Source organism: Monodelphis domestica, chromosome 1, assembly GCF_027887165.1.
Source record: "Monodelphis domestica isolate mMonDom1 chromosome 1, mMonDom1.pri, whole genome shotgun sequence".
In the NCBI taxonomy this organism is placed as follows: Eukaryota; Metazoa; Chordata; class Mammalia; order Didelphimorphia; family Didelphidae; genus Monodelphis; species Monodelphis domestica.
The window spans coordinates 465,490,929-465,515,736 of NC_077227.1; the positions used below are offsets into that span (position 1 = coordinate 465,490,929).

The window sequence follows — 24,808 nt, forward strand, 5'->3', positions numbered from 1 at the left end:
CAATGGGTGAGAGGAAGGTGGTTTTCAGAATTGTATGACAATAGCTCCCCACTAACAAACTCCTTTGAGGCTGCATCATGCTATGGAGGTGACCCTGAGTTCATTAAGGCTCTATCAAAGAAACACAAGTTGTGGCAGCTCCTGGAGGGCAAGGATGGTTGGTTTCCTTCTTTCCTTTGTATTCCATGCCAATGCCTGGAATGCAGCGGATTCTGTATAAATTCTTGGGGGTTGACTGGCAGGTTCCCTGCCCTATCCCATCTCACCCCCCAAGCTGAAAAGCCTTTCAATGTGGGTCTGGTGACAGACTGTGGCCAGAGGACTAGGTTAGCTAATATGGAGAAGCTCATCGCCAGCTTGGCTACTAGGTGAGGAATATTTTAGCCACAGTGATGTTCAAAGATCCTGGTAAGCTTTAAAGAGGAAGGAATACCCATAATGAAGGAAAATCACAGCTCCTATAAATACTTAAGTGACTACAATATTATCTACCATGTATATGGTGCTTTTAAAATTAAGAAGGAACTTTCAATATACCCTGGTCTCCCACACTAAGTCGATAGTATAAGAATTATCCCCATTTCATAGTTAAGGGACCATAAGCTCCCAAGGTCACAGAGGGAGTATGAAGGGGGTAGAATCTGGATTTGAACCCAGGTCCACTACCTTCAAGTCTGGGGATCTTTCCACTACATCATGCTCCTTTGATTCAGTACAGACAGAGTCTTACCTAAGGGGAATGGGTAGGTAAGATGAACTTTGGGATTCCCTTCTTTAGAGTTGCATGGAAATGTGAAGGTATCTAAAATTCTAGACCAGGGGTTCTTCACCTGATTTGTATCATGGACCCACCCATTTGGCAATCTGGTGAAGCCTATGAATCCTTTCTCAGAATAAAGTTTTTAAATGCATATAAAATCTATAGATTTGCAAAAGAAGCCAATTATACTGAAACACAGATATAAAAGTATTAAAAGATTCATAGATTCTCTGACATCTATTTGAGAACCCCAGGTTAAGAACTCTTGTTCCAGAGCCTTTGTTTCCTCAATTAAAAAAAATCTTTTTAGAAGAAAATGGAATGGCAGAAACATGCAAGTGAAAACAGTATGTCTAGAGGCCCTCGGTTTAAATCTTGGCCCTGCCACTAACTGCCTGTGTACTTTGGCCAAATTACCTAACCTCTTTGTTTCTCTAACCTCTAGACCCCTGCATCTATAAAATGATGGGGGCTCAGAGTGTTAAAATAGACAATCTTATAGGTTCCTTCCAGTTTCAAATTTAGGATTCTAAGAAGTTTCTCCAATTAAGGTCTTTTTTGGATGCCTGTAGTTATTTCCAAGATCAGAAAATAACTACTAAAGTAGTACTGCTTTCTGCTTGCAGATGACTGAAGGCCAAGATGCCATCCCACATCCTGTTTTCCGTGGCTGTAACACTATTACCTGTCTATTGATTCCAACAGGTAAACTTGAGCCACTGGTGGCCCGGCTCATGGGTGCTACCACGGCCACTCTGGTAGGGGATGGTGCTGACTGTCGCTTTTTGGGCGGTAATGCTGGTGGAGGACTGTAAGACAAAAGAAGAAGATGTCTCTTAAGAGATCCCAGCAAGAAGAATGAGAAGGTCTCCTTTTCTAGTCTAGTCAAAGACACCCAAGAATATCCCTTCTCTCTGACATAAGCTAGTTGGACCCAAAAACTCTTCCCCCACTAACATGTCCAAATGCAACACAGTCAGGCTTGAAAACTTTCCCAGTGACAGCAGAACACAATAATAAAGACCCGCCAAACTCTGGACAAATCAGCCACATTGTCAAAACCTCCCAACCTAGTCTTCACACCTAACTGCCTCTCATTTCTGCCAAATGTAACCCTATAAATAACAAGAAACCCCAACTCAGAGGGCTTTTCTTCAACTCAGAGTAAGTGCCTCAGCTTTCACCTGGCTGAGATGAGGAGGCAGAGAAAATGCCTGATGACTATTTCATTTCAAAGTCATGAGGCACGACTTTTAAGTAGCAAGGAACTCAACCAAAATCCAAATTCTTTGCTAAGTCACAATACCCTCATCACTCAACTTTTCCAGCCATCGAGGGATTAATGGAGGCAGCTAAAGACTGGAGAAGAACCTAGAAAAAAGGAAGCTGATGAGGATCACTGTTACCTATTATCTACCACTCGGATGCCAGGGAGGGGGGGCTTAGGAGGAGCAACCTCTTCATCGGTGGAATCAGGAAGCAGCAGCTCTGTTGACTGGGACATACCAGTTGTCTTGTTGAGAATCTCCATTTCTCGATCAGTCAATGGGAGCTCAGGTTGGCTGTGGAATTTAAAGAAGATCAGAGGGTTACTTGAGGATCCAGGTGGATAGAGCCCTTGACAGAAGAGAAGTCTTCAGTCAGAGTAAAAAGGGCATCAAACCTATGGTATGAGACAGTGGGTTCCAGGTCTGGTTCTGCCACCTTCCATAGGTGTGAGACATTGACCTGTCTGGGCCTCAGTTTTCTCAATCTATAAAACGAGACAATTGAACTAGATGACCAGAGACCCCTTCAACTCTGAATCTATGACCCTATCAACACAGATTCAAAGGAATATGCACAAAGAAAAAGAAAGGGGAAATAGAAAATTTCCAAAATCTTTTTAGAGAGATACAACAGAGTATAGTAAAAAGAATGTGGGAGAGAGGAGGGAAGAGAGGGTTTCAGTTTTGTCACCCCTTTCTAGGGGGACCTTGTTTTTGTTGTCTGTAAAATGAGGGAACAAGACCACCTGGTTTTTTAGCTTCCATGGCTTCTAAAATTTTATGAGCAGAAATTTCTAAAATAACTGAATATGGTGCTTAACTTTTCCATGATGTAGCCAACTGTTCTGGTAAAATGAACAATGTGATGCAATTTCCTTACCAATCCCCTCAAAAAACAAAAGTCCCAAAGCAAAAAAATACACCTAAAAAGCTTTTAGAGACTTTCTTTTAAAGAAGCTGGTCATCCAAAGCTCAAGAATTCTGTCATTATACATATAAACAAAGCACTCAAACAATGTATTTTTATAAAGGCCTCTTCCTAAACACTCATAGCTAGGCACAACCAAGCATTGCCTTTTGAGCAGTTCATTTCTATACTGAAGACAAGAGAACAGATCCCATGCACACCTCTCATTTAGGTTCGCAAAAGGCTTTGCCCGTTACAAGGCTGTGATATAGGTGGTATAAGTACCATCACTTCTGTTTTCTAGATAAAGAAACAAAGGCTGAGAGGAGTGAAGCCGGGATGCAGAACAAGGGGTTTGGGAGTCCAAGTCCTCTGCTTTTTCTGTTGTTCTGAGCTAACTCTCAAGAGATCTAGGAATGGAAGATTAAAAGAGGTCACAGAAATAACCCACTTTATGTTCAACAACACAGTCAGATTTGGCTACATTTTTCTTGACTTTGGAGTTATTGTTCTAAGAACAAGGTCGATGAGCTTACCTGTCAGGCTTGCAGGCTGGTGAACTGGGCTTAACGGGACTTGTTGGGGATGGATGCTCCTGCTTCTCTATTGTGAGTCTGACAAGCTCCTAAATACAAGAAAGAAAAGTCATGAGGCAGGCACCAAAGAAGAGTAAGTTTCCTCTCACCTCCACTATCATCCAACTAACTTTCCCTCTGAAGACAAATTTCTGGAGGCCTTCCTTTCTACTTGAATATCTTTTGCAGGTCCTACCTAGCCCTCAGTTTTCCAAAATGCAAATACAGCATGACACCATAAAGAAATTATCATAGGTACCTTCTTGAACTTCCTCCCAAAATTTCCCCTCCAAAAATACCCACTTTGTGTTGCAAGCCAAAAAATTTCCAAAGTACAAAGGCGTTTTCTTCTCTGAGGAAGAACTAGGAAAAGATGAACATGATGTTTAATGATCAATGAACTCTCTTTGGTGCAAGGATGTTTAGTCTTTTTTGTAGAGTGGAGCTAATTTTTAGTTCCCTAAAGTCTTGAGATTACCATGTTTGTGTTTGCGTGTGTCCGTGTCATGAGCTAATGATTGGTGTTTCTACATAGGGAAAAGAAAGGAAGTGGGTCACATTTAAAATAAGAATAGCTCACATTTCTATAGGGGTCATAGATTAAGAATTGGATGGGATCCCCCATACATCATCTAGTCTGACCGCTTTATGTTTTAGAAGAGGAAATTGAAGCCGGAGTCAGTGAAATGATTTAGCCAAGGTCACATAGGCAGGAAAAGGTCAGAGGTACAATCTGAACTCAGAATCTACAACTACAGAGCCTGTTATGTTTATGCATACATTTGCTGGACAGGAAGGAGTGTCTCAATAATCTTTAGTCTTTTTCTTTTTTTAAACCCTTACCATCTGTCTTAGAATTGACACTAAGCATTGGCTCCAAGACAGAAGAGCAGTAAGGGCTAGGCTATTGGGGTTAAGTGACTTGCCATGGGTCACACAACTTGGAAGTATCTGAGGTCATATTTGAACGCAGAACCTTCTGTCTCCAAGCCTGGCTCCCTATTCACTGAGCCACCTAGCTGCTCCCAACTTTTAGTCTTACATCTAGAAAAAAAACATTGGTAGAGCAAGAATGGTTTGTGAGTGAAAGATTTATTAAAAAAACAACAAAAAATAACAATGACATTTTCAAACCTTAACAGAAAAGCAGGGGGGAAAGAGACTGTCATTTCCATTTCTGAGTACACAGTCTAACCTTAGACTATATCAACTTTTTATTCTTAAATTTGCAAAGAAGATGGCAACAAAAGTCTTTTTTGTGGATCAAAGGAAGATGGAGTAGCAAGCTGGCTCCTAGATCAGGAGCTATAAAATTAACCTCAGTTACAAAAGCATAAAGCATGCAAGGAAAGTATGTGCCATCAGATTCTTTACAATGAGTATTCACCAGAGAGAGGAATTTGGAGTAGTACTTGCCCATTCTAGAAGTAGAAGCATTAGGCGGAGAAAGAGGAAGAGGTGAATGTTAATAATTCCCTAGCAGTTATAAAAGTTTTCTAAATACTTAAAGAGCAACTACCTATCAGGCTATTCTAGCTAAAGCAGCATGACATAAGATAAAGATGAGATAAGAATATGATAATTCTGCTGTATGTAGAGCCATCAAAATAATATTGGCTCATTCTCTCATAATGCCATCTAAAGAGAGTGAGTCTTTTATACCTACAAAGGTCAGCCTGTTAATAAAGCTGTTATAAGATACTACACTTGATCTTAGTCGAAAGACCAAGAAGCAATATTGTAAAATTGTTATAAGAGCAACAAAAATGAATTCTTGTTAACTGCTGCTGCAACACGGAATTATTAAATCAGAATGGGAGAAATCTCATGCTGAGATTGCTATACAAGCCATAATCAAGTATTGGGGTCAGAAAATGAATAGAAAAGCCTTTGAAATCACACCCAGAATGAAGGGGAGCAGTGGAATGAATGTAGGGCACTTATTCACATCTGTCAAAGAAGGAAAGAACCTGTCCAAACTTCATTAGAAATCAGAGCTATACTATTCACCAGTTGACAAATGGTCAAAGGATATGAACAAGCAATTTTCAGATAAAAAAGATCAAAGCTAACAATAACCATATGAAAAAATGTTCTAAATCCCTTTTGATTAGAGAAATGCAATTTAAAATGACTCTGAGGTGCCACCTCACACCTATCAGGTTGGCCAATATGACAGTAAAAGAAAGTGTTAAATATTGGAGATGTGGCAAAACTGAGACACTAATGCATTATTGGTGGAGTTGTGAACTGATCCAACCATTCTGGAGGGCAATTTGGATCTATAACCAAAGGACCATAAAATTGAGCATACCTTTTGATCTTGTAATACCACTACTAGGTCTATATCCTAAAGAGATAATAAAAAAGGGGGAAAGGACCTACTGGTAGAAAAATATTTATAGTTGCTCTTTTTGTGGTAGCAAAGAATTGGAAATTGAAGGGATGTCCCTCAATTGAGGAATGGCTGAACAAATTGTGGTACATGATGTGGTACATGATGGAATATTATTGTGCTATAAGAAATGATGAGTGGGATGATTTCAGAAAAAGTTGGAAAGATCTACATGAAATGATGCAGAGTGAAATGAGCAGAACCAGAAGTACATTGTACAGAGTAATAGCAATACTGGACAATGATAAACTGAAAACATGGCTACTCCTAGCAATGCAATGATATGTGACAATTCTGAAGGATTTATGGCAGGAAATGCTATTGACTTGCAGAGAAAGAACTGCTGGAATTGGATGGAGGCATACTATCTTTCACATAAGTGTATTTACAGTTTCATTTGGGGGTTCTGGTTTTACACGAGTGTGCTCGTACAATAATGACCAATATGGAAGTATGTTTTGCATGATAATACATGTATGGCCCAGATCAAATTGCTTACCATCTGAGTGGGGTGGGGGGGAAGGGAAGAGAGGGAGAAGAAGGATGGTTTGAATTGTTTTATTTTGAAAAAACATATGTTGCAAATTATTATTACATGTAATAGGGAAAATAAAATTATCTTTGGATTAAAAGAAATAAAAAATAGAAACCAGAATCATGGGGGTAGCTGGGTACCTTGTTCCACAAGGCAAAAGGAGGCTACCCTGGGGAGGTGACTATCCACATTAAGAACCTGAGGCAAAGGCCTGCTCCAGCAGGAGTAGCTATGGTTCTTTTAGGACTAAGAGTGATAACTATTAGGTGTCAGTGTGCCTTGGAAAGAGGCAGAAGGAGCTATGAGTCCTCATCTTGAGGGATGGGAGAAGACCCTAAGAAAGTCATGTGCACGTGTGCAAACCTTTTTTCCAACTTCTAAGATGATGATTGATGCATGGTTAAAAATCTCCATTTGCCTTTCTCTGGCCTTGGATTGAAGAAAGTCTTTTTTCCCCCTATTTCTTTTCTTTTTTTGAAAAATTTATTTAATTAGTCAATTTAGAATATTTTCCCTTGGTTACAAGAATTATGTTCTTTCCCTTCCCTCCCTCCAACCCCTCCCATAGTTTGTTTGGTTTTTTTTTAAACCCTTACCTTCCATCTTGGAGTCAATACTGTGTATTGGCTCCAAGGCAGAAGAGTGGTAAGGGCTAGGCAATGGGGGTCAAGTGACTTGCCCAGGGTCACACAGCTAGGAAGTGGCTGAGGCCAGATTTGAACCTAGGACCTCCCATCTCTAGGCCTGGCTCTCAATCCACTGAGCTACCCAGCTGCCCCCCAACCCCTCCCATAGTTGACACACAATACCACTTGGTTTTACATGTGCCTCTGATCAAAATCTATTTCCATATTGTTGATGTGTGCACTGGGATGATCATTTAGAGTCTACATCCCCAATCATATGACCCATGTGATCAAGCCATTATTTTTCTTCTGTGTTTCTGCTCCCACAGTTCTTTCTCTGGATGTGGATTGTGATCTTTCTCATGAGTCCCTCAGAATTGTCCTGGATCATTGCATTGCTGGTAGTAGAGAAGTCCATTACATTCGATTGTGCCACAGTGTATCGGTCTCTGTGTATAATGTTCTCCTGGTTCTGCTCCTCTCGCTCTGCATCACTTCCTGGAGGTTGTTCCAGTCCCCATGGAATTCCTCCAGTTCATTATTCCTTTGAGCACAATAGTATTCCATCAACAACAGATACCACAATTTGTTCAGCCATTCTGCAATCAGAGGGCAACCCCTCATTTTCCAGTTTTTTGCCACCACAAAAAGTGCAGCTATGAATATTCTTGTACAAGTCTTTTAAAAAACAAACTGGTGGAGTTCCTTTCTCTAAGAGTAATCTCCATGCTTAAAGAGCCCAGACATGTGGAGTTCTGCCTATGTTTTCCTTGCTGAATGAAAGGATGCCTTAGGGACTGCTGTGGCCATGGGGCCTCTGTGCTAATAACCAGATTATATCTGATGCGGCCTTTCAAAACTCCAACCAGTGGGAAGGGGGTGTTAGCAGAGCTTGGGGGTATGACTGTTGACCATTTTTGCTCCACCAAATGCATAAGCATTAGCAAAACCAAGTACAGTCCTTTGGAGTTAGCTCCCTTTGTCAGGCTGGTGCAGCTGGGAGTTGATTGACCTTGGGGGCATGACTGAAGGCCCATCTGTTTGCTTAAGCTTTTGCTTTGCATGTGGATACAAGAAGAATTTGTTAAATTTCTAAAGAGCTGGTTCCGCAATGCTGAGGTTGACTTTGCCCCCTTTTAACAAGCATTCCCAGGGTTCCTGTCAGCAAGCTAATGTAACTGACATGGCTCAAGGTGTCTGGCATTTAATCTATGTCCAGGATATATTTTTCCTGTTTAATCTGAATATCAGCAGAATGCTGTATCCCACAGCTAGCTGCACTGAGCAAGGCCTGGCAATGACACCCCGGTGTTCAAGTTTTGGCTCTGAGCACTGTGACCTAGGCAACACCAAGAGGAGAGGGGCACGGTCGGATACCATGTCATAGGAGAAATGACCTGAGGAATTGGTGATGTGTAACCAAAGAGGAAATGTGGCTGTCATCTCCAAGGGTTTGAAGGGCTATCATGAGGAAGAGGGATTAGATTTGTTCTGATTGGGTTGCTCAGAAGGAATGATGAAAAGCAACCAAAAGAAGCAGGAACAGGAAGACAGAGTTCTTCTGGCTATGTGAGCAAAAAACCCCTAATGATTAGCATTATCCAAAAGTAGAATGGACTGATATGGGAGGTAGGTGGTTTCTCCTTGCTTGTGATATTTAAGTGAAGACTTGATGACTACTTGCCAGAGATATTGTGAAAATGTATCCTTATTTAGGTGGGTTTGCATCCAAAGACCCTTTCAACTCAGATGCTGAGACTAAGCTCTTGTCCTAATATCCTATGAGGACACTTACATCCTGGGGCATTTTGTAAGGTTTTTTACCTTTCTTCCTGCTGTATCCCCATTCAGAGAAAGCTATAAAAGTTGGTGATGGATACTAGGACTGAGGTTCCTGTCATTTTCCTTTTCTTAATGGAGCATGATTGGACATTTGAGAGCTCAAATAACTGATGATACCACATTGTACATGCAATAAAAGGAATGAAATTAAAAAACATTTTAAGCACAAAGCAAAAATGTATTTTCTGAGGATATGCTGGCAACTTGACACATAGAGTATGCTCTGTAACTTCTGGGCTATCTTCTTGTTTTTCTTTTATCTAATTTAGCCTCAAATATTGGCTGCATGACATAGAACATTCAAATGTGGCAGACTGAATGCTTCAAACTATCACTGAAATAAGGGTGAATAGTAAAAGAAAGCTCTTCTGAAAGAGTGGGCAGCACAGTGGATAGAGTGCAGAAGATTTCAGTCATGTCTGACTCTTTGCTGACTCCATTTGGGGTTTTCGTGACAAAGGTACTATATAGTAGCTTATCATTTCCTTCTCCAGTTCATTTGACAAATGGAAAAAAAGGAGGCAAATAATAGGGTTAAGTGAGTTGCTCAGGGTCATCTAGCTAGTAAGTATCTAAGGCCAGATTTGAACTCAGCAAGACAAGTCTTCCTGACTCCAGGTCCAGCACTCTGTCCACTGGATGCCTCTAAATATCTTATGTACTTTATAATAAAAAGCTCATTTCTCTATAACTCATAAAGGTTTACAAAGTACTTTTCTCAACACCAGCTCTGTGAAGTAGGCAGTGCAAGTGTGATTATCCTCATGTGACCTCAGATAAGTGCTCGGAGACTCAGAGGCTAAGTGGCTTCACTTGCAATGGTCACCTGATGGGACAGTCAAAATCACAACTCAGGCTTAGGACTTTTGACTCAAGCCATGCTAGCTCTGTGTGAAAGTCAGAAAGGAGATTTGAGGATATGTATATTTAATGTTCTTTTAGGACTAGCTCTGATCTCTAATTTCTTCTCTCTGTTCATTTTATCCACATTAAAAAAATAAAGGAAAAAATGGAAGAGTTTCAAGCTGCTAAAGGCAAGCAATTTGTAAATTTCTCTATTCCCTTCTTGGTGACAAGAAGGGAAGGTGTCTAGCAAAGGGGAACGAAGACAGGGTGTTGTTACTACCTGGCCAATAGCAACGCTCTAAGCCAGGTAACTCAATGGCAGGGCCAATGTGCCAAAATTCACCAGTGGGTACATACTCTACAAAACTCCCCAGTAGACCCATTTCAATACCCATCTCCTATAGACCTATCTCCTATATAGCTACCTGAGGGCAAAACCTATGTTACTCTATAGTCATAAGGCATTGCCAAAAGTTGCCTCTGTCTGCTCCATCTCTGTCTTTTACTTTTTGTTTGCCTGCTGATGTCACATAGGAGATGGTTTGGTCCTGGGGCCTGAGGTCAGGGCAGTGTAAACCACATCAAAGTCATTTTATCTATAGATCAATTCTTGATAAATATGGTCCTCATACCTCTTTGGACTTGACTAAGGAGGCTATGGGAACCCTTGGCAATATGGGGCTGGCCAGAACAGTGATTATACACAGCTGAAATGTCTCTCTTAACTGATGCTGCTTAATAAAAATTTATAGGATTTTGGGGACACAAATGCAATACTATGATGACGGAAAAAAGGGGATTTTTTCTGTCCTGCCCACATCCTAAAGTTTGTTTTTTTAAAAGGTAACAAATCAATAGAAAAAACTTCTTTCTCACTGAGGAACACAGCAACAAGCATTCAAAATAGAGAAGTGTATTTGGTGTGATTGGGTAATATCATACATAAGAAGAGCTCTTATGAGTTTCATTTCTAGAAATAAATTGGCATTTGTTAAAAAGACTAGAAACAAGGCAGCCAGAGGCAAGCTCAAATTCTTCCAAAGACAAGTGAGAATAAAGGACAATGAGGAAAGAAGCCTAATGGTGCTGGGAAAATCTGAATTGGTATCAGCAGTTGCATTTGGAATACTATTTTGAAACCAGGACATCCTTGCATCAGAAAAAAAAAATAACCCACATTCAGTTGCAAGAAATTCCAACTCAAAAATTAAAGGAGGGTGTAGCCTGCCTCAGTTTCCTCCTCTTTTAACAAACTTGTCCTCAGAGACAGGAGTTGGATTAAACTGCTCTCTAAAATGCCCTTCCAGCTTGAAGTTAGCTGTGATTTGAGAAGTCGAAGGAACTAAAGTGAACTGTAAATGTAATAATCTACAAATACCTGATGATATAAAAAGATTTCTTGGCCTAGAAGAGGCAATCTAATAACTATGAGTAATAGGATAGAATTGAGAAAGAACACATTTGGGTCAAATAAAAGGGAAAATTGCTGCTGCTTACAATGGTTGGAACAGATGTGGTAGTTTCTACACCCAAATTCTATCTTGTGCTCCAGTTTAGCAGATTTACAGGGAAACATTAATTCTAAAAACATCAAGTAGAATATTATGAGTTTTTGAAAAATGGAGCATGGGCACAATTCACATTCTAGGCATGGATATCTGAATTTATAGTCGGGATAAATTAGGAGATAATCATTTGCTTTACAAAAAGATGCTCTAGTAAATTTCTTTAAATAAAAGAACTTCTTGGGGGCAGCAGGACGGCTCAGTGGATTGAGAACCAAGCCTAGAGACAGGAGGTCCTAGGTTCAAATCTGTCATCAGACATTTCCTAGTTGTGTGACCCTGGGCAAGTTACTTAACCCCCATTGCCTAGCCCTTACCACTCTTCTGCCTTAGAACCAATACCCAGTATTGATTCTAAGATGGAAGGTAAGGGTTTAAAAAAAATAATAAATAAAAAAGATGGAAGGTAAGGGTTTATAAAAATAAATGAATAAAGGATCTCCTTATTCCATTTAAAAACATGATTCAATCTATATACAACTTTTTCAGAAATATGGTTATATACATCTAAGTAATCATGACTTGAAGTATGATGGCATGGATAAGATCTATGGTCATGATTTCTAGGAAGGGACCAATTTAGAAAAGAATTCACCTATTTATAGGTATGGAATTTTTTTCTTTTAAGGGAGAGATAGAAAAGGAAATATGGGATGATAAATTATATTACTCATTCAGAGAGAGAAGAAAAAACCCGTTTTTGTAACCCAGTAAAAAAAGAGATCACATCTAACAATTGAATGAGTTACTTCAAAGGTGGTGAGTCAGTTTAAAAGAACGTGCCTGTGTTTCTCCTCCAACTGTGACGAATACATAACCACAGGAGTTCTGTATTCAGTGCTCTTGGCCTCCCCTCCTATTCTTCCCTAAGCTGAGCATGGTTTCCTTACAGTACCAAGACATTGGCTTATAAGGTGTCCTGGCCTAAACAGGTCTCTGGAGTGAGGCAAACAATCCTTCGGGACTTTTCTTCAGACTTAAGGACTCCTGGAAACAGGAAGTGACATCTCTCTATGATTAATAAACTTAACAACTTTCTAACCCCAACTACCCTAACTGCTGGGGGCAAATCCAGCATACTTTCTCACTGTCCAACCCTCTATTTTTTTTTGTAGATGTCTTGAATGGGAGGGGGAGGGAGAGGCAGGGAGAACGGAGAGGGGGCAGATCTCATAATACCTTTTACTTTCTTCTATTTAAGTGACCCTGAGATCTGAGGTATTTTAGGTTTACTCTAATTCAGTCCTAGTTTCTCTTCTGAGTTCCAAATGCCCATCAACATTAGAAATTAGACATTTTGAACTTGATGCCTCATAGGTTCTCAAATTCAACATGGTAGTAGAACTCAGTATCTTTCCTTTGACAACCCATGTCCCCTTCGGAATTTCAAACTTTCTTAATAGTGCCAAGGGAGCTATGATCCTTTCCTTTCACATCCTTGATGTATCATTCTTGATTTTTCACTTCTGCTCACCACCCCACGTACCCAAGCAATTGCCAGATCTTGTTGTTACTTGCTTCTTTTCTCTTCTTTCCACTCACACCACTATCTCTATATAGTTCAGGCCTTCATATTTTCTTGCCTGACCATTTCAATAGTTTCTTAATTAATTTCTCCTCAGTCTTGATCAATGGTACATGTAAAACCCAGTGGAATTGCTTGTTGGCTACGGGAGGGGAGTGGGAGAAGGGAAGGGAAAGAACATGATTATGTAACCATGGAAAAATATTCTAAATTAATTGATTAAATAAAAATTTTCAAATAAAAAAATTAATCTCTCCCCAAACCAATCTGTCCTCGATATGAGAAATGTCAAACTCATGATAATTCTACAAAACTTCCAAGTACAGCTAGAACCAGATTAAAATATAATTGAGGAAAAATTTTTTTCTTAGCTTCTGTTTTGGAATTGATACTGTGTATTGGTTCCAAGACAGAAGAATGGGAAGGATTAGGCAATGGAGGTTAAGTGACTTCTCCAGAATCACACAGCTAGGAAATGTCTGAGGTTATATTTGAACCCAGGACCTCCTGTCTCTAGGTCTGGCTTCCCATTCACTGAGACACCTAGCTGCTCCTAGAAATATTTAACAAAACAAAGAAAAATACAATAAAACACAGATAATGTTAATTTGTGGGTTTTTAGGTCAATATGTAGGTACAGGGCTCATATTTCTAATTGAGTTTGACACTACAGAACATTAAAGTAATTTTCCTAAAATTCAGGTTTGACTATTATCACACTAAGTCAGTCAACTCCAATGGCTCCCTATGACTTCTAGAATCAAATATAAACTCCTCTGGTGCTTCAAGCTCCTGATGAGTGGGCCTATTCTACCTTTTAGTGCCTTACACATGCTTGTCTCTCACATAGAACACTATCTCCTATCTCCGATTTTTGCACTAATTATTTTCCATGCCAGGAATGTTCTCCCCTCCTCACCTTTATCTCCTGGAAACCCTGATTTCATTGGAGACTCAAGACTTCTGCATGAGGTCATTGTTGCTGGGGGTGCTTCCTCTTCCAAGGTTACCTTGTATTTGCTTTGTGTACATTTTGTATAGAACTATACAAGTGTATGTTGCAGCCTTCCCTTGGAATATAAGCTCTTTGAAGGCAAGGTTTGTTTTGCTTTGTCTTTGGATCCCCAGCATTTCACCCAGTGCCTGGTAAAAGGTGGGCACTTAAATGCTTTTCAACTGAGAACAATTTTGACAAAAGGCTATCTCTTTTTGTATTGACTACTTCAGAAATCATAGCCAGCACCATTTTAGACAGCTCAAAATGGTACAATGGCATTTGGGTGTTTATGACTCTATCTGGAAAATCAGGTTGGGAACACTATAGGTTTTCATGCCCAGAAACTCGGTCTGACTCTTTTCTGAGCTTGCTGACTTTCTGAAAGTTATTTTGTATTTAACTTTTGCAATGACCTTTAGTCTAAAAAAATTGAGAATCTGGCCTTAAAAATAAAAGCACTTCGAGAAGCCGGTTTAGATATAAACAACTGGACTGATTGGTTAAAGTCTATTTTAAAACCACCCTTTGGGATGAGAATGAGAGGGATACATTGCACCAAAGGAGAGTTTAATAGCCACGCACTCCTCGAACATGACACCTCAGCAGTCTCTCTTTTTAAAATGAGAGCCACTCGGGAGCTGTTAAAAAAGCACATATTTTAGGCAAAGGACCTTATGGCATAGAATGTTGGAACTGGAACAGACTTCAAAACAAGGTCTATTAGGGTTGGAAGAGGCTTTAGTATGAAGAATGAGAACCTACAATGTCAGAGCTGGAAGAGACTTTAGAACACCTAATAGCAGAACTGGGAGGGAGCCTTAGATCACAGAATGTTAGAGCAGGGAAAGAACTTAGAACTGTGGTGGTGATACTATGGCACGTGTGCATGCCCACTGTCATCTCAGCACAGAGGTTTCCAGAGTTTGTACTAGAAAGCCAGAGGGATGGGGGAGGGCTGCTTCCCTCCTCCTTTCCATGTGTATCTGGGGACATCATAGACCATCTAAAAGGTTCACTGACATCACTGCCTTAGAACATAGAATGTCAGCGCCAGAAGGGGCCTTAGAATACAGTGTTAAGAACTGGAAGACACTTTGGAAGACATCTGGTCCATCCTTACTCCCCACAAATGCAGGAAATCTTCCTATATATAGCATCCCTGATAAACTGTCATTCAGTCTCTCTTTGAACATTTCCAATTATGAGAAGCTCAAAATGAATGGAGAGCTCTAATTGTTAGAAAGGCTTTCCCTATACTGAGGGAGAAACTGTTTCTCTGTAACTCCCTGGTTCTAGTTTTTATCTCTGGAGCTACTGGTGAAAGGGAGTAAGGTTGATACATATTTCGGGAATCTGACAACAAGAACAAGGCAGGGCTAGCCATTTAAAAAGAATTGAAGTAGGCTTTCAGATTACATAGATTATCTGGGCCTGGGTCAAGAGCTCAAACCTTTCTCTGGTCTGCAAACAAGAGGCTGAAGAGGGTCCCTGTGGGGGTATGAGTCTAGTTTTTCCCTATTAAAAAGTACTTTCTGAAAAATGAAAATGTGACAGTTAACATACCAGTTCCCAGAACACTCTTATCAGATTGTGTTCAGATAACAAACATGCCCAGTTAGTCCAGCAAAGTGAAGGCTTACTGCAAATTTACTACAATGCTCAATGAAGGTAAATTGTTTCTGGCACATTCTTAAAAAGCCAGGATGAGCCTTTTGGAGCAAGCATAATTCAAGTCACTAGATATACCTCTCCTATGAGAATCAAGTAAATATCAGACTGGACAACCCACTCAGCTCTGAACTGTTGGAAGAGATTAAACTATATTAATACCACAAAAAAATTTCTTTAGGTTTTAGGTGTCCCTAAAGACTGTCTGCTCTTAGGAGAGTTATGTACAGATGTTATCCTTTCTAAGCATGTCACATCACAGAATTTAGTATAGTGTTTGGATCACAGTACCTTCACTCCATCCAGAACAGCTTTAATCACTTCTGTCACCATCTCTTTATCTTCTGAGTTTACACCTTCCAGCATCACTTGATCTGACCAGCGAATGAGATTGGCTAGGCTCTGGTATACCCGGCTGTAGCAAGAGGAGATGGCCGAGCTGGAGGGGAGAAAAGGACTGGTAAAGTAAGTAAGTACATGGTCTGATGCTTGAAGAAATTCTCCCATTGAATGAATTGTTGGAAAACAGAATACGATTCCAATGCTAGTAGATTTTCCCTGCAGTGTCAACAGAGTCGAGGTCAAATTTCAATATTTTACACAGTGTCTCTTTCTTCTTCATAGAAAAAGTATTTATTTATTAGACATGATCTATATCACCATATCACTTTTGTGAATTGTGACCTCAAATCCTACACACTTATGATCTTTTCATGGTAGGTTCTTTGGAAGGAGTGATCATGACCTTTTAGTGGACTGGTAATATTTTAGAATTTCTCTCTGAGTGAGCTATGAATAAAACATTCAGTTTCTCAGCTCTTTATTCTCAGTCACAGGAGAATAGTGGCTCAGGGTTTCTCATAGGCCAGCCTTAACTAACGTTATCCCAAGAATGATAAATTCACAGATCTGTGATTTTTGCTGGGGGTGGGGTTAAGGGGTGTGGATTAAGGTCCAAAGTTGTGAGGTCATTTCTCTCCAGCATAAGTTTAAGAAAACAGAAGTTTGGATTACTTTGAGGTTGTCTTAATGGTTATGCAGCAGTAGCCAAGATAAAGTTATTTTCATAATGTTGCCATATATTTTAGAACCACTTTTCAGATAACTTTCATTTATGCTTCCTTGGAAGGCTGAAAATTATCTTCTCTTCATTCAATGCATTAAGTATTACTAATGAACACTGGGGGAGAGTAGTTTAATGAATATCCTTCTTTCCTTATGGGGACGGATTTGGGGAAACGGGGGAGAGAACAGAATTGAGGTAGCCATTTAGAAATAAAGCACCCCTTTTGGGGGAAGAAAACACAATGTTGAACATATGAAAAGGCCTTGGAAATCAGATAAGAAAAAAATATCATTCTAATCCAAGACTCAAAGGAAAGTTACATTCCCCACCCCACCCCCCTTAACCCATCAGTCCATTCTGTCTGTGCATGTTCAAACAGGAGAGGAGTGAGACTAAACTGCAAGCTACTTTCAAGTCCCATTAGAAATAGAAAAATGTCTACAAAACAAGACGAACTCCTCATTGATTAGCTTCAAGAAAGCTGGTATAAAGGGCCAGCTGTGGGTTCTGGGCTGGTTACCTTGGAGGAGGGAACAAAAAGGAGGGTATCTCAATGTTTACAGTGTGCTAAGCAGCAAGAACCTGAGATTCAGAGGCAATAGATTTGGATTCGGATCTGAAATTTGCCATTTATAATCTGTGGAACTCTGTCAAAGTTATTTACTCTGTCTAGGCATCAGTTTTCCCACCTGTAAAAGGGAGGGTTTGATTCACAGGGTCTCTAAAGTCCTTTTAGTTCTAGATCCTATAAGTCTACTTGTCCCAGGAGCTGGAGCCTTCCTTTGAAAACTCCGTCAGCTTCTCAAGAATGATCCCAAGTGAGGAGACACTGCCAAAAGAGGAATTCCTCCAAAGTATTACTAGTAGGCTGATTAATTTTCCATGGAAGTAAAACTCAAAAAAAGCCCACTTTATTCAAATCACTTCTATTTCCTTTTGATGGTAATAGAAGCACAAAAGGAATTCAACAAGAATACTATTTTCTTGTGCACACACATACAATCTGTTCTCCCCCTTCCCACCATCTTCTATGCGCTAGCTTGTAAGCAAAATAGTATTCCTCTTAGATTCTCTGTCAGGAAAGGAAGGAGAGGGGAAAATATTATGAAAATGCTGCCTAGTGGGTCAGTCAAGTCCCTGTTTCCGAAATGGAGGAAAATTATCTTGTACATGCCTGCAGTGATACTGTTCTAACATGTCTCCCAAGACATCTGCTGATAACGTAGTGAAGGAGAATCATCTATCATCATTCTTAGAGCCTACAGTCTATAAATGTAATTATCTCTGGATCTCTCCCAGTGCCTAGCACATAGCTTGGCACAGAGTGGGCCCATAATAAGAGAAGAGGACTAATAAATCTCTTGGGGGCCTGAGAGACCATTTAATATGACTGTTTTCATTTTACAGAGATGAGAAATCTTGACCAGGGTCACTTAGAAAGTGGCAGAGCCAGGTTTCAATTCCAGGTCCTCCAACTTCAAATCGATTGATTTTTCTGTGACACCATATTGCCTCTTAAATGAACAAAACAGCACATGGGATGGCTAGTTGCCAAATTAACTTGAGGACAAGGGTTTAGCAAGGCTCCAGGATAAGCCCTGATTTTCTGCTATTTAAAAATCCCAACTGTCTTATCTAAGATTAATTCCAATGAGCTTTTTAGTCAATATGGGCCAGTTCAATGTGTAAATGGGCCAACTAGCTGAAAGCCTATGAAGGAAGCCTAGCAGGGCAGATGGTTCCTTGGGAAATGGTGAGATACTCTGCTTTATTTCTCTGAAAAAGAAAAAAAATTCCCCTTACTGCCAGCTACTGAAAGCAGCTCATAAAACTTTCAGTCTCAGGGGGATACATAAGCATGAAACCATCTCAAAGAATCAAAATGGGGATGCATTTATCCTCAACAGGTAATATAGCAGGAAAACATGAAACCAGCAGGGAATCTGATGGCTGCTCAAGACCCATCTCCTCCTGGGTTGCTTTCATTGAGGATTTTATGCTATTAAAAACAAAACAAAACACACTTTTCAGGTATTATTGAACAGAATGGGTTGTTCTGGGCAGATCTGTTGCAACACTCCTTAAGGAAGGTAGCACAAGCATAAAGTCTCAACTCCATATAATTTTCTTAGAAGCTCCCTCTGTAATTCTCCCTTCACACTATGTCCAGAATAGTCTCTCTTAAACATATCCTTGCTCATGCAGTCCTTCACCTCCAAGGTTTTCTGCTGCTTACTGAATCAATTCTAAGTCCTTTGCATGGCATTCAAGGACTTTCCTGATCTGATAGCAGCATCTCTTTCCAGCCTCATCCCCTATCATTCACCTTCACACAGTCTAGATTCCAGTCAAACTAGACTCAGTCCCAGCGCACATACTAGCCTTTGCTTCCTCTGGACCTTTGTTCAAGCTGTTTCCTATGCCTGAAATGTCTTCCCCTTCTCTTCTTTCCCTGCTGAATTCTCGTTCATTCTTTACAACCTAACTCAAATGACATTTCCTCCAGGAAACCTTTCCTGATTCCATGGCTCGTAACGATTTCCTCCCTTAGGCCTCATTTAGCACTTAGCTTCCATCTTCTTACTGAAATATTATACACTTTAGTTACTTAAGTCTGTGTCTCAAAAATTAGTGATCTGAATTGACAAAACACTTTAGAGTTTAGAAAGCATCTTACAATAACTTAGTGAAGTCAGTGTTACTGCTGGTAGCTCCATCTTACACAGAAGTAAATGGACTCAGAGTGCAATCAACTGTCTGACTGTAAGTTTTATGAAGGCACGGACGGACTACCTCTTATTTATTTGTTAAATAAACCCTTACCTTCCATCTTAGAATTAATACTATCAGTTTCTAAGGCAGAAGAGTGGTAAGGGCTAGGCAATGGGAGTTAAGTGACTTGCCCAGGGTCACCCAGCTAGGAAGTATCTGAGGCCATATTTGAACCCAGGACCTCCCATCTCTAGGCCGGGCTCTGAATCCACTGAACCACCCAGCTGCCCCCTAAGCCACTTGCATGACCCATGGACGGTCAACTTCTTATTGAAACACCTTATTTCAACCAGAAAATGGTCTATACAGAATATGTGCTTGACTAATAGTCCTGATATGAATGAGGTTGTTGGGGTTAAAGGGCAGTAATTCATGTAAACTCCAGACAAAGCTGGTGAACTAGGAAAGTCCAGCCTTTCTCTCTTAGGTTCTGACTATATACAGATTTGCACATACAGCAGACGTGAACTCCAGTTGGCAATAACCTAGGATCTTTTGGATGGTCCATGGAGTAGGAGAGAGGGTCAAGGACTGTCCTGTTTTATAAGGCTTATATGAACCATTAGCTTGGATTTAGTATCTTAATAAAACCAGGCTGATGATCCAGATGTGTCCAGATCTTTTCTGTTCCTGTAAACAGTTTAATAATTCAATTCAACAGACATTTAATGGATGTCTACTATGTGTAAAATGAAGGGAACAGAAATATGGCAAATATGCAATTCTGCATTTACCAGGGGAACGCCCAGAATGAGATGGGATTTTGATTAAGTGCCTGCAGGGCCAGAGGGACAAAGAAAGTGCCTGGTGCTTTCAGAACATGGAGGATATCTAACACCTGACCAAAGGAAATGTGGGAAGGCCTCATGGAAGAAGAGACTTGGAAATACACCAAGGGAGAGTGTGCTGAAAGAATCATAAAGCAATCAGAAGTCATCAAATACAACCACCTCTTTCTGGAGATGAAGTAACTGCTTTAAGGTCACAGAGGTCCCAAGAGGCAAGGTTGGCTCTCACAATGAGCTCTTTGAACTTCAAATTGGGGGGGGGGAGGGGGCCAGGACATATGATAATTATCTTCAAGTATCTAAAGGGCCATCACATGGGTGAAGGATTAGACCTGTCCTCCTTGGCCCCAGAACACCGAAGAACTAGGATTACTGGCTAGAAGTTATGAAAGACAAACTTTGGCTCCACATAAGGAAAAACTTTCCTAATCATTGGAGCTGTTTGGAAATGGAACAAGCTATCTCAAAAGGTAAGGAGATCTTTAAGCCAAAGCTGACTGGTCACATCCTGGAGATATCAAGAGGAATTTGGTCTGCAGGTAGGGGCTGGACTAGATGCTTGCTGAGGTTCCTTCTACTTTCTAGGAAGTGGCATCTGAACAGGGTCAAATTTTAACATTTGGAAAGGAGAAAAGGGTGGGGGAGCTCAGAAGCAGGAGAAGATGGCATAGTGTATATGGAGAGAGAAAGCATCCTGGATTGGGGGTCAGAGGACCTAGCTTCTGATTGTAGCTTTGCTCTTTAGGATTTATGTGTCCAGGATACTTTCTCTGCTCTCCCCAGGAGCTAGTTTCCTTGTCTGTATAATAAAAGGATTAGACTAGATTGGAAATTCTTAATCTATATCCATGAATGTGGTTTAATATATGTATTTTCTTGATAACTTTATTTCAGTATAATTGGTTTCTTTTGTATTTTAAATGCATTTGAAAATGGTCAATGACCCAAAAATATTAGGAATCCTAGGATGAGATGATCTGAGATCCCTCTGAGGTCTAAATCCTGTAATCCTAGGCAAGCACTGATTTGAGCATATCAGAGAATATGTGCAGGGGACCCAAAAGATGAAGACATCAGCTGAACCCACACTGTGATCGCACCTGATTACTAATGCTTTAAGCTCTCTGGAATCATTCTTATCCAGTTCTGACCCTCTGCAGAAACCCCCAGCAACTCACCTCTGCTGAATGCGAGGGTCGGTCTGCACTAGTGGTAGGATGGCTTCCAGGACCTTGCTGGCTGAGCCTGGAAGCATTTCCAACACCTTCTTGTCAATAGCCATTTTGTCCACAATGGTCTTAAAGTAGCGCAAGGCACTGACAACCTCTTTTTCTTTCTCTTCCAGCCAGCTGAGATTCTGAAACAGTGAGTTGAGGACGAGGAGGGGAAAAGAGAGAGATTAAAGGGAGCTATTTTTATTTCACTGAAATTAGCCTGAGACTGACGGGAAAAGGAAAAGCTCTCAAATGCAGAAAATCCCACCCAAAGGATGTCAGGCACCCTATATAGGGTGCCTGACATCCTCCAGGGAGCCAGAGGGTCTTTGGACATAAGATGCTTGGCTAGATCTTCCTGAATTCCCTTCCTGGCTTCTCAAACAGACTTACTAAGCTGGTGGTTTTGAAAAGTCACCACACACCACTTCCTTCTCCTCCTCATCAACCCCACACAGAGTGCCACTAATCAAGAGTATCATGACAACTAATTTGGTAATGGCCATGAGATACTTAGGAGGGTCCCATGAGGCGCATAGAGATAGGCTGCAGATTATATAAGGAATCTTCCTTCTATGGTTCTTTAAGATGGATAGATCTCTCTCAGTTTAGGAGGGCTACTGGGTTAAGAAACAAAATACTCCATCATAATTTTCCACTGAATACTACAAAATGGCTTGAATACTTGTCAGTTTAAAAAAATACAAATCCTAAAGGATTTGGAAACCACCAAGAGTTAATTATTCTCTGGATGAGAAGGTGGCACCCTAGTAAAGAGAAGATGGCAATGATTATTCACTCAGGAAAAGCATAAACAGCTACTGTCAGGATCCAGGTTTCCTTGGTTCACAGTAAAAGCCCTCTTCTATCAAGGAGAAGAAAATAACTCGTTTTTTATTACCCACATAAACAGAAGAGGCACCAAGTACCTTTAAATAATTTCTCTTTGACTTTGGGATGTAGGAAGTCACATGTAGTCAGGACCCTTAGATAGTCAGTCCTTTTATGTTCAACCTCATTCTCCCACTTAGTCTGGATCATCCAATTACAGATCTAGAGCCAGACAGAACCAGGACAATCACCTTGTCCACTTCTTTAATCTTACTGTTGAGGAATCTAGAACATGAAGGTGTCAGCTAGTACTCAGTGACCTGCCTAAGGTCACACAGGGTAGTAAGTAGCATAATCAGGATTTGAACCCAAGTCCCTTTGCCTTCAGATCTAGGAATCCTTCCATGGTACTGTGCTGTTTCCAATCTAGTTCTCTCAGAGATCCAGATAGAGGGTAAAGAAAAGGGAATGGTAGAAATCCACTAAATGGATAACTTGTCCAAGTAACAGTCTACAATTACAATTTAAACCGGGGAATGTGAAGGAAGTAACATCTTATGTCTTCCTTGGGACTATGGTTTTAAAACCATTGGTCCCTCTTTTGGGTGACTTCATTATGTAGATACAATCAGTGAGAATGCTCAAAAGAATGGACACCCACCCATTAAAACAGAAAGCAATACTAGATTTACACCACATCTCTGCCATCAAACCTTATGAACCATCCCATTTGTAGCATCTTTGAAGAGGGTGCTGGTGATTCTGCAGACTAGCTTCTTGTTCCCAAAAGGAGAGACACAAGGAGGGTTGGGAGAGGAATACATCTTAAATCCAAACCATTTTAGTCAACAGCCTTTATCAAGTACTTACTATATGCCAAGCAACGTGCTAAGAGCTTGGGGTAGAAAGAAAGGCAAAAAATGGTGTCTTCCCCAAGGAGCTCACACATCGAATGGGAGACACAACATGGAAATGACTAGGTCATAGGACATAGGACACAAAAGAAAAAGTTGGAGTAAGCTCATAGGAAAGGCAATAGCACTCAGGATGACTGCTAAAGGCTTCTTTTCAGTGGGATATGAAGGAAGTCAAGGAAGCCAGAAGGGGAAGATGAGGAAGGAGAGAAATTCTAATTTGGTGAACAGTCAATGGAAATGCCCAGAGGCAGGAGGAGTGTCTTGTTGGAGTAGCCAGAAGGCCAATGTCACCAGATGGCATAGTACCTGGGAAGGAGTAACGTGTAAAGAGACTGGAAAGGTAGGAAAGGGCCAGTATTAAATTATGAAAGCTTTTAAAAGCTAAACAAAGGATTTTATAGTTGATTCTGGAAGTAATGGGAAGTTTCTGCAGTTAAGCTTTAGGAACAGCGCTTTGATAACTGAGTGAAGGATGGATTGAAGTGAGGTAAGACTTCCGAGACCAATCAGAAGGCTACTGCATGGGAGATCCTGGGTTCAAATGTGACCTCAGGCACTTCATAGCAGTGTGACTTGGGCATGCCACTTGACCTCAGTTGCCTAGCCCTTACTGCTCTTCTGTCTAGGAACCAGTACTTAATATAGAATCTAAGACAGAAAGGAAGAAATTAGGAAGGTAAAATTGGTAGGGCTTGGCAACAGATTTTATATGGGGGTGGAGAGAGTGAAGAGCTGACAATGACACCTAGGTTGTAAGTTTGGGAGTTTGAGAGTATAGGGGTATTCTCAATAATGACAGGGAAGTTGGGAAGAGAAGAGAGGTTGGGAGGTGGGGCAGGAAGAAAATGAGTTCAGTTTTGGATATTGAGTTTAAGATGTCTATGAGACATCCAGTTCAAGATTCCAAAAGATAGGCTGGAGATTCAAGACTAGAGATCAAGAGAGGTTAGGGATGGATAAATAAGAGCTGTGAATAATTTGCACAGAGATAATTGAATTCATGTGAGCTAATGAGATCATCAAGCAAAATAGCAGAGAAGAAAAAAAAAAGAAGAGACCTTCATTTAAATTTAAGTGTATATGAAAAAGGGAAAAAAAAGAGGCGGTTCCCCATTTGTGCACAAATAAATAATCATGACAATTTTCAAAGGTTTTAAAATGTGGTGGTTGAAATAGCTGATCTTTAAGATCTTTAAGGTCCCCTTCCAGGCATGATATTTTATGAGCCTACAAAATGTAGAGCTCTAGGAATATTTGTACAATATGGGAGTCACTGGTGACAAATTAAAATAAGAAAGACAATGCACTGGAGAAAACTCTGTGACTTGACAAGGGTCACACAGTTAATAAGTGTCTGAATCCAGATTAGAATTCTGGAAGAAGAGTCTTCCTGACTCCAGATCTGGCACTCTATCCAGTGTACCACTTAGCTGCCCTGAGAAACTTTGTCATTAGGATGGAAAGATTGGTTGCTGCTGGGGACCTGAAAGGCCTCTTGAAACTGCTGTTCTAAGGTCCTCTGTCAAATCTGTTCGTTTAGGAAGGCAGCCTGAATTGCCTAATAAAGGAGTTGACAGCTTAACAGATTCAAGTTTCATCCATTAACTCTCCTACAAATTCTTCTTCCAGAATTAATGTCCTTTGGGCATTATGCTTTTCCCTGCTCCCTTTAGTTGTTAAATTGCGGCTTTCTTGGAAAATTCAGCCAGTG

At 40.4% G+C, this 24,808-nt stretch overlaps 1 protein-coding gene across 18 annotated transcripts in view; it reads right to left on the reverse strand.

The window, feature by feature from the left end:
* RAPGEF1 (Rap guanine nucleotide exchange factor 1) overlaps positions 1 to 24,808 on the reverse strand; it is a 190,480-nt gene that overhangs the window by 73,922 nt on the left and 91,750 nt on the right. For 17 of the 18 annotated variants that reach the window (XM_056812613.1, XM_056812604.1, XM_056812603.1 and 14 more), the window contains 5 exons: positions 21,314 to 21,492; positions 15,801 to 15,948; positions 3,472 to 3,560; positions 2,167 to 2,322; positions 1,446 to 1,569 (listed from right to left, as the gene is read on the reverse strand). In XM_056812613.1, coding sequence (XP_056668591.1) covers positions 1,446 to 1,569; positions 2,167 to 2,322; positions 3,472 to 3,560; positions 15,801 to 15,948; positions 21,314 to 21,492 — 696 coding nt within the window. The remainder of the gene's footprint in view (positions 1 to 1,445; positions 1,570 to 2,166; positions 2,323 to 3,471; positions 3,561 to 15,800; positions 15,949 to 21,313; positions 21,493 to 24,808) is intronic. The other variant, XM_056812612.1, reaches the window with a different exon arrangement.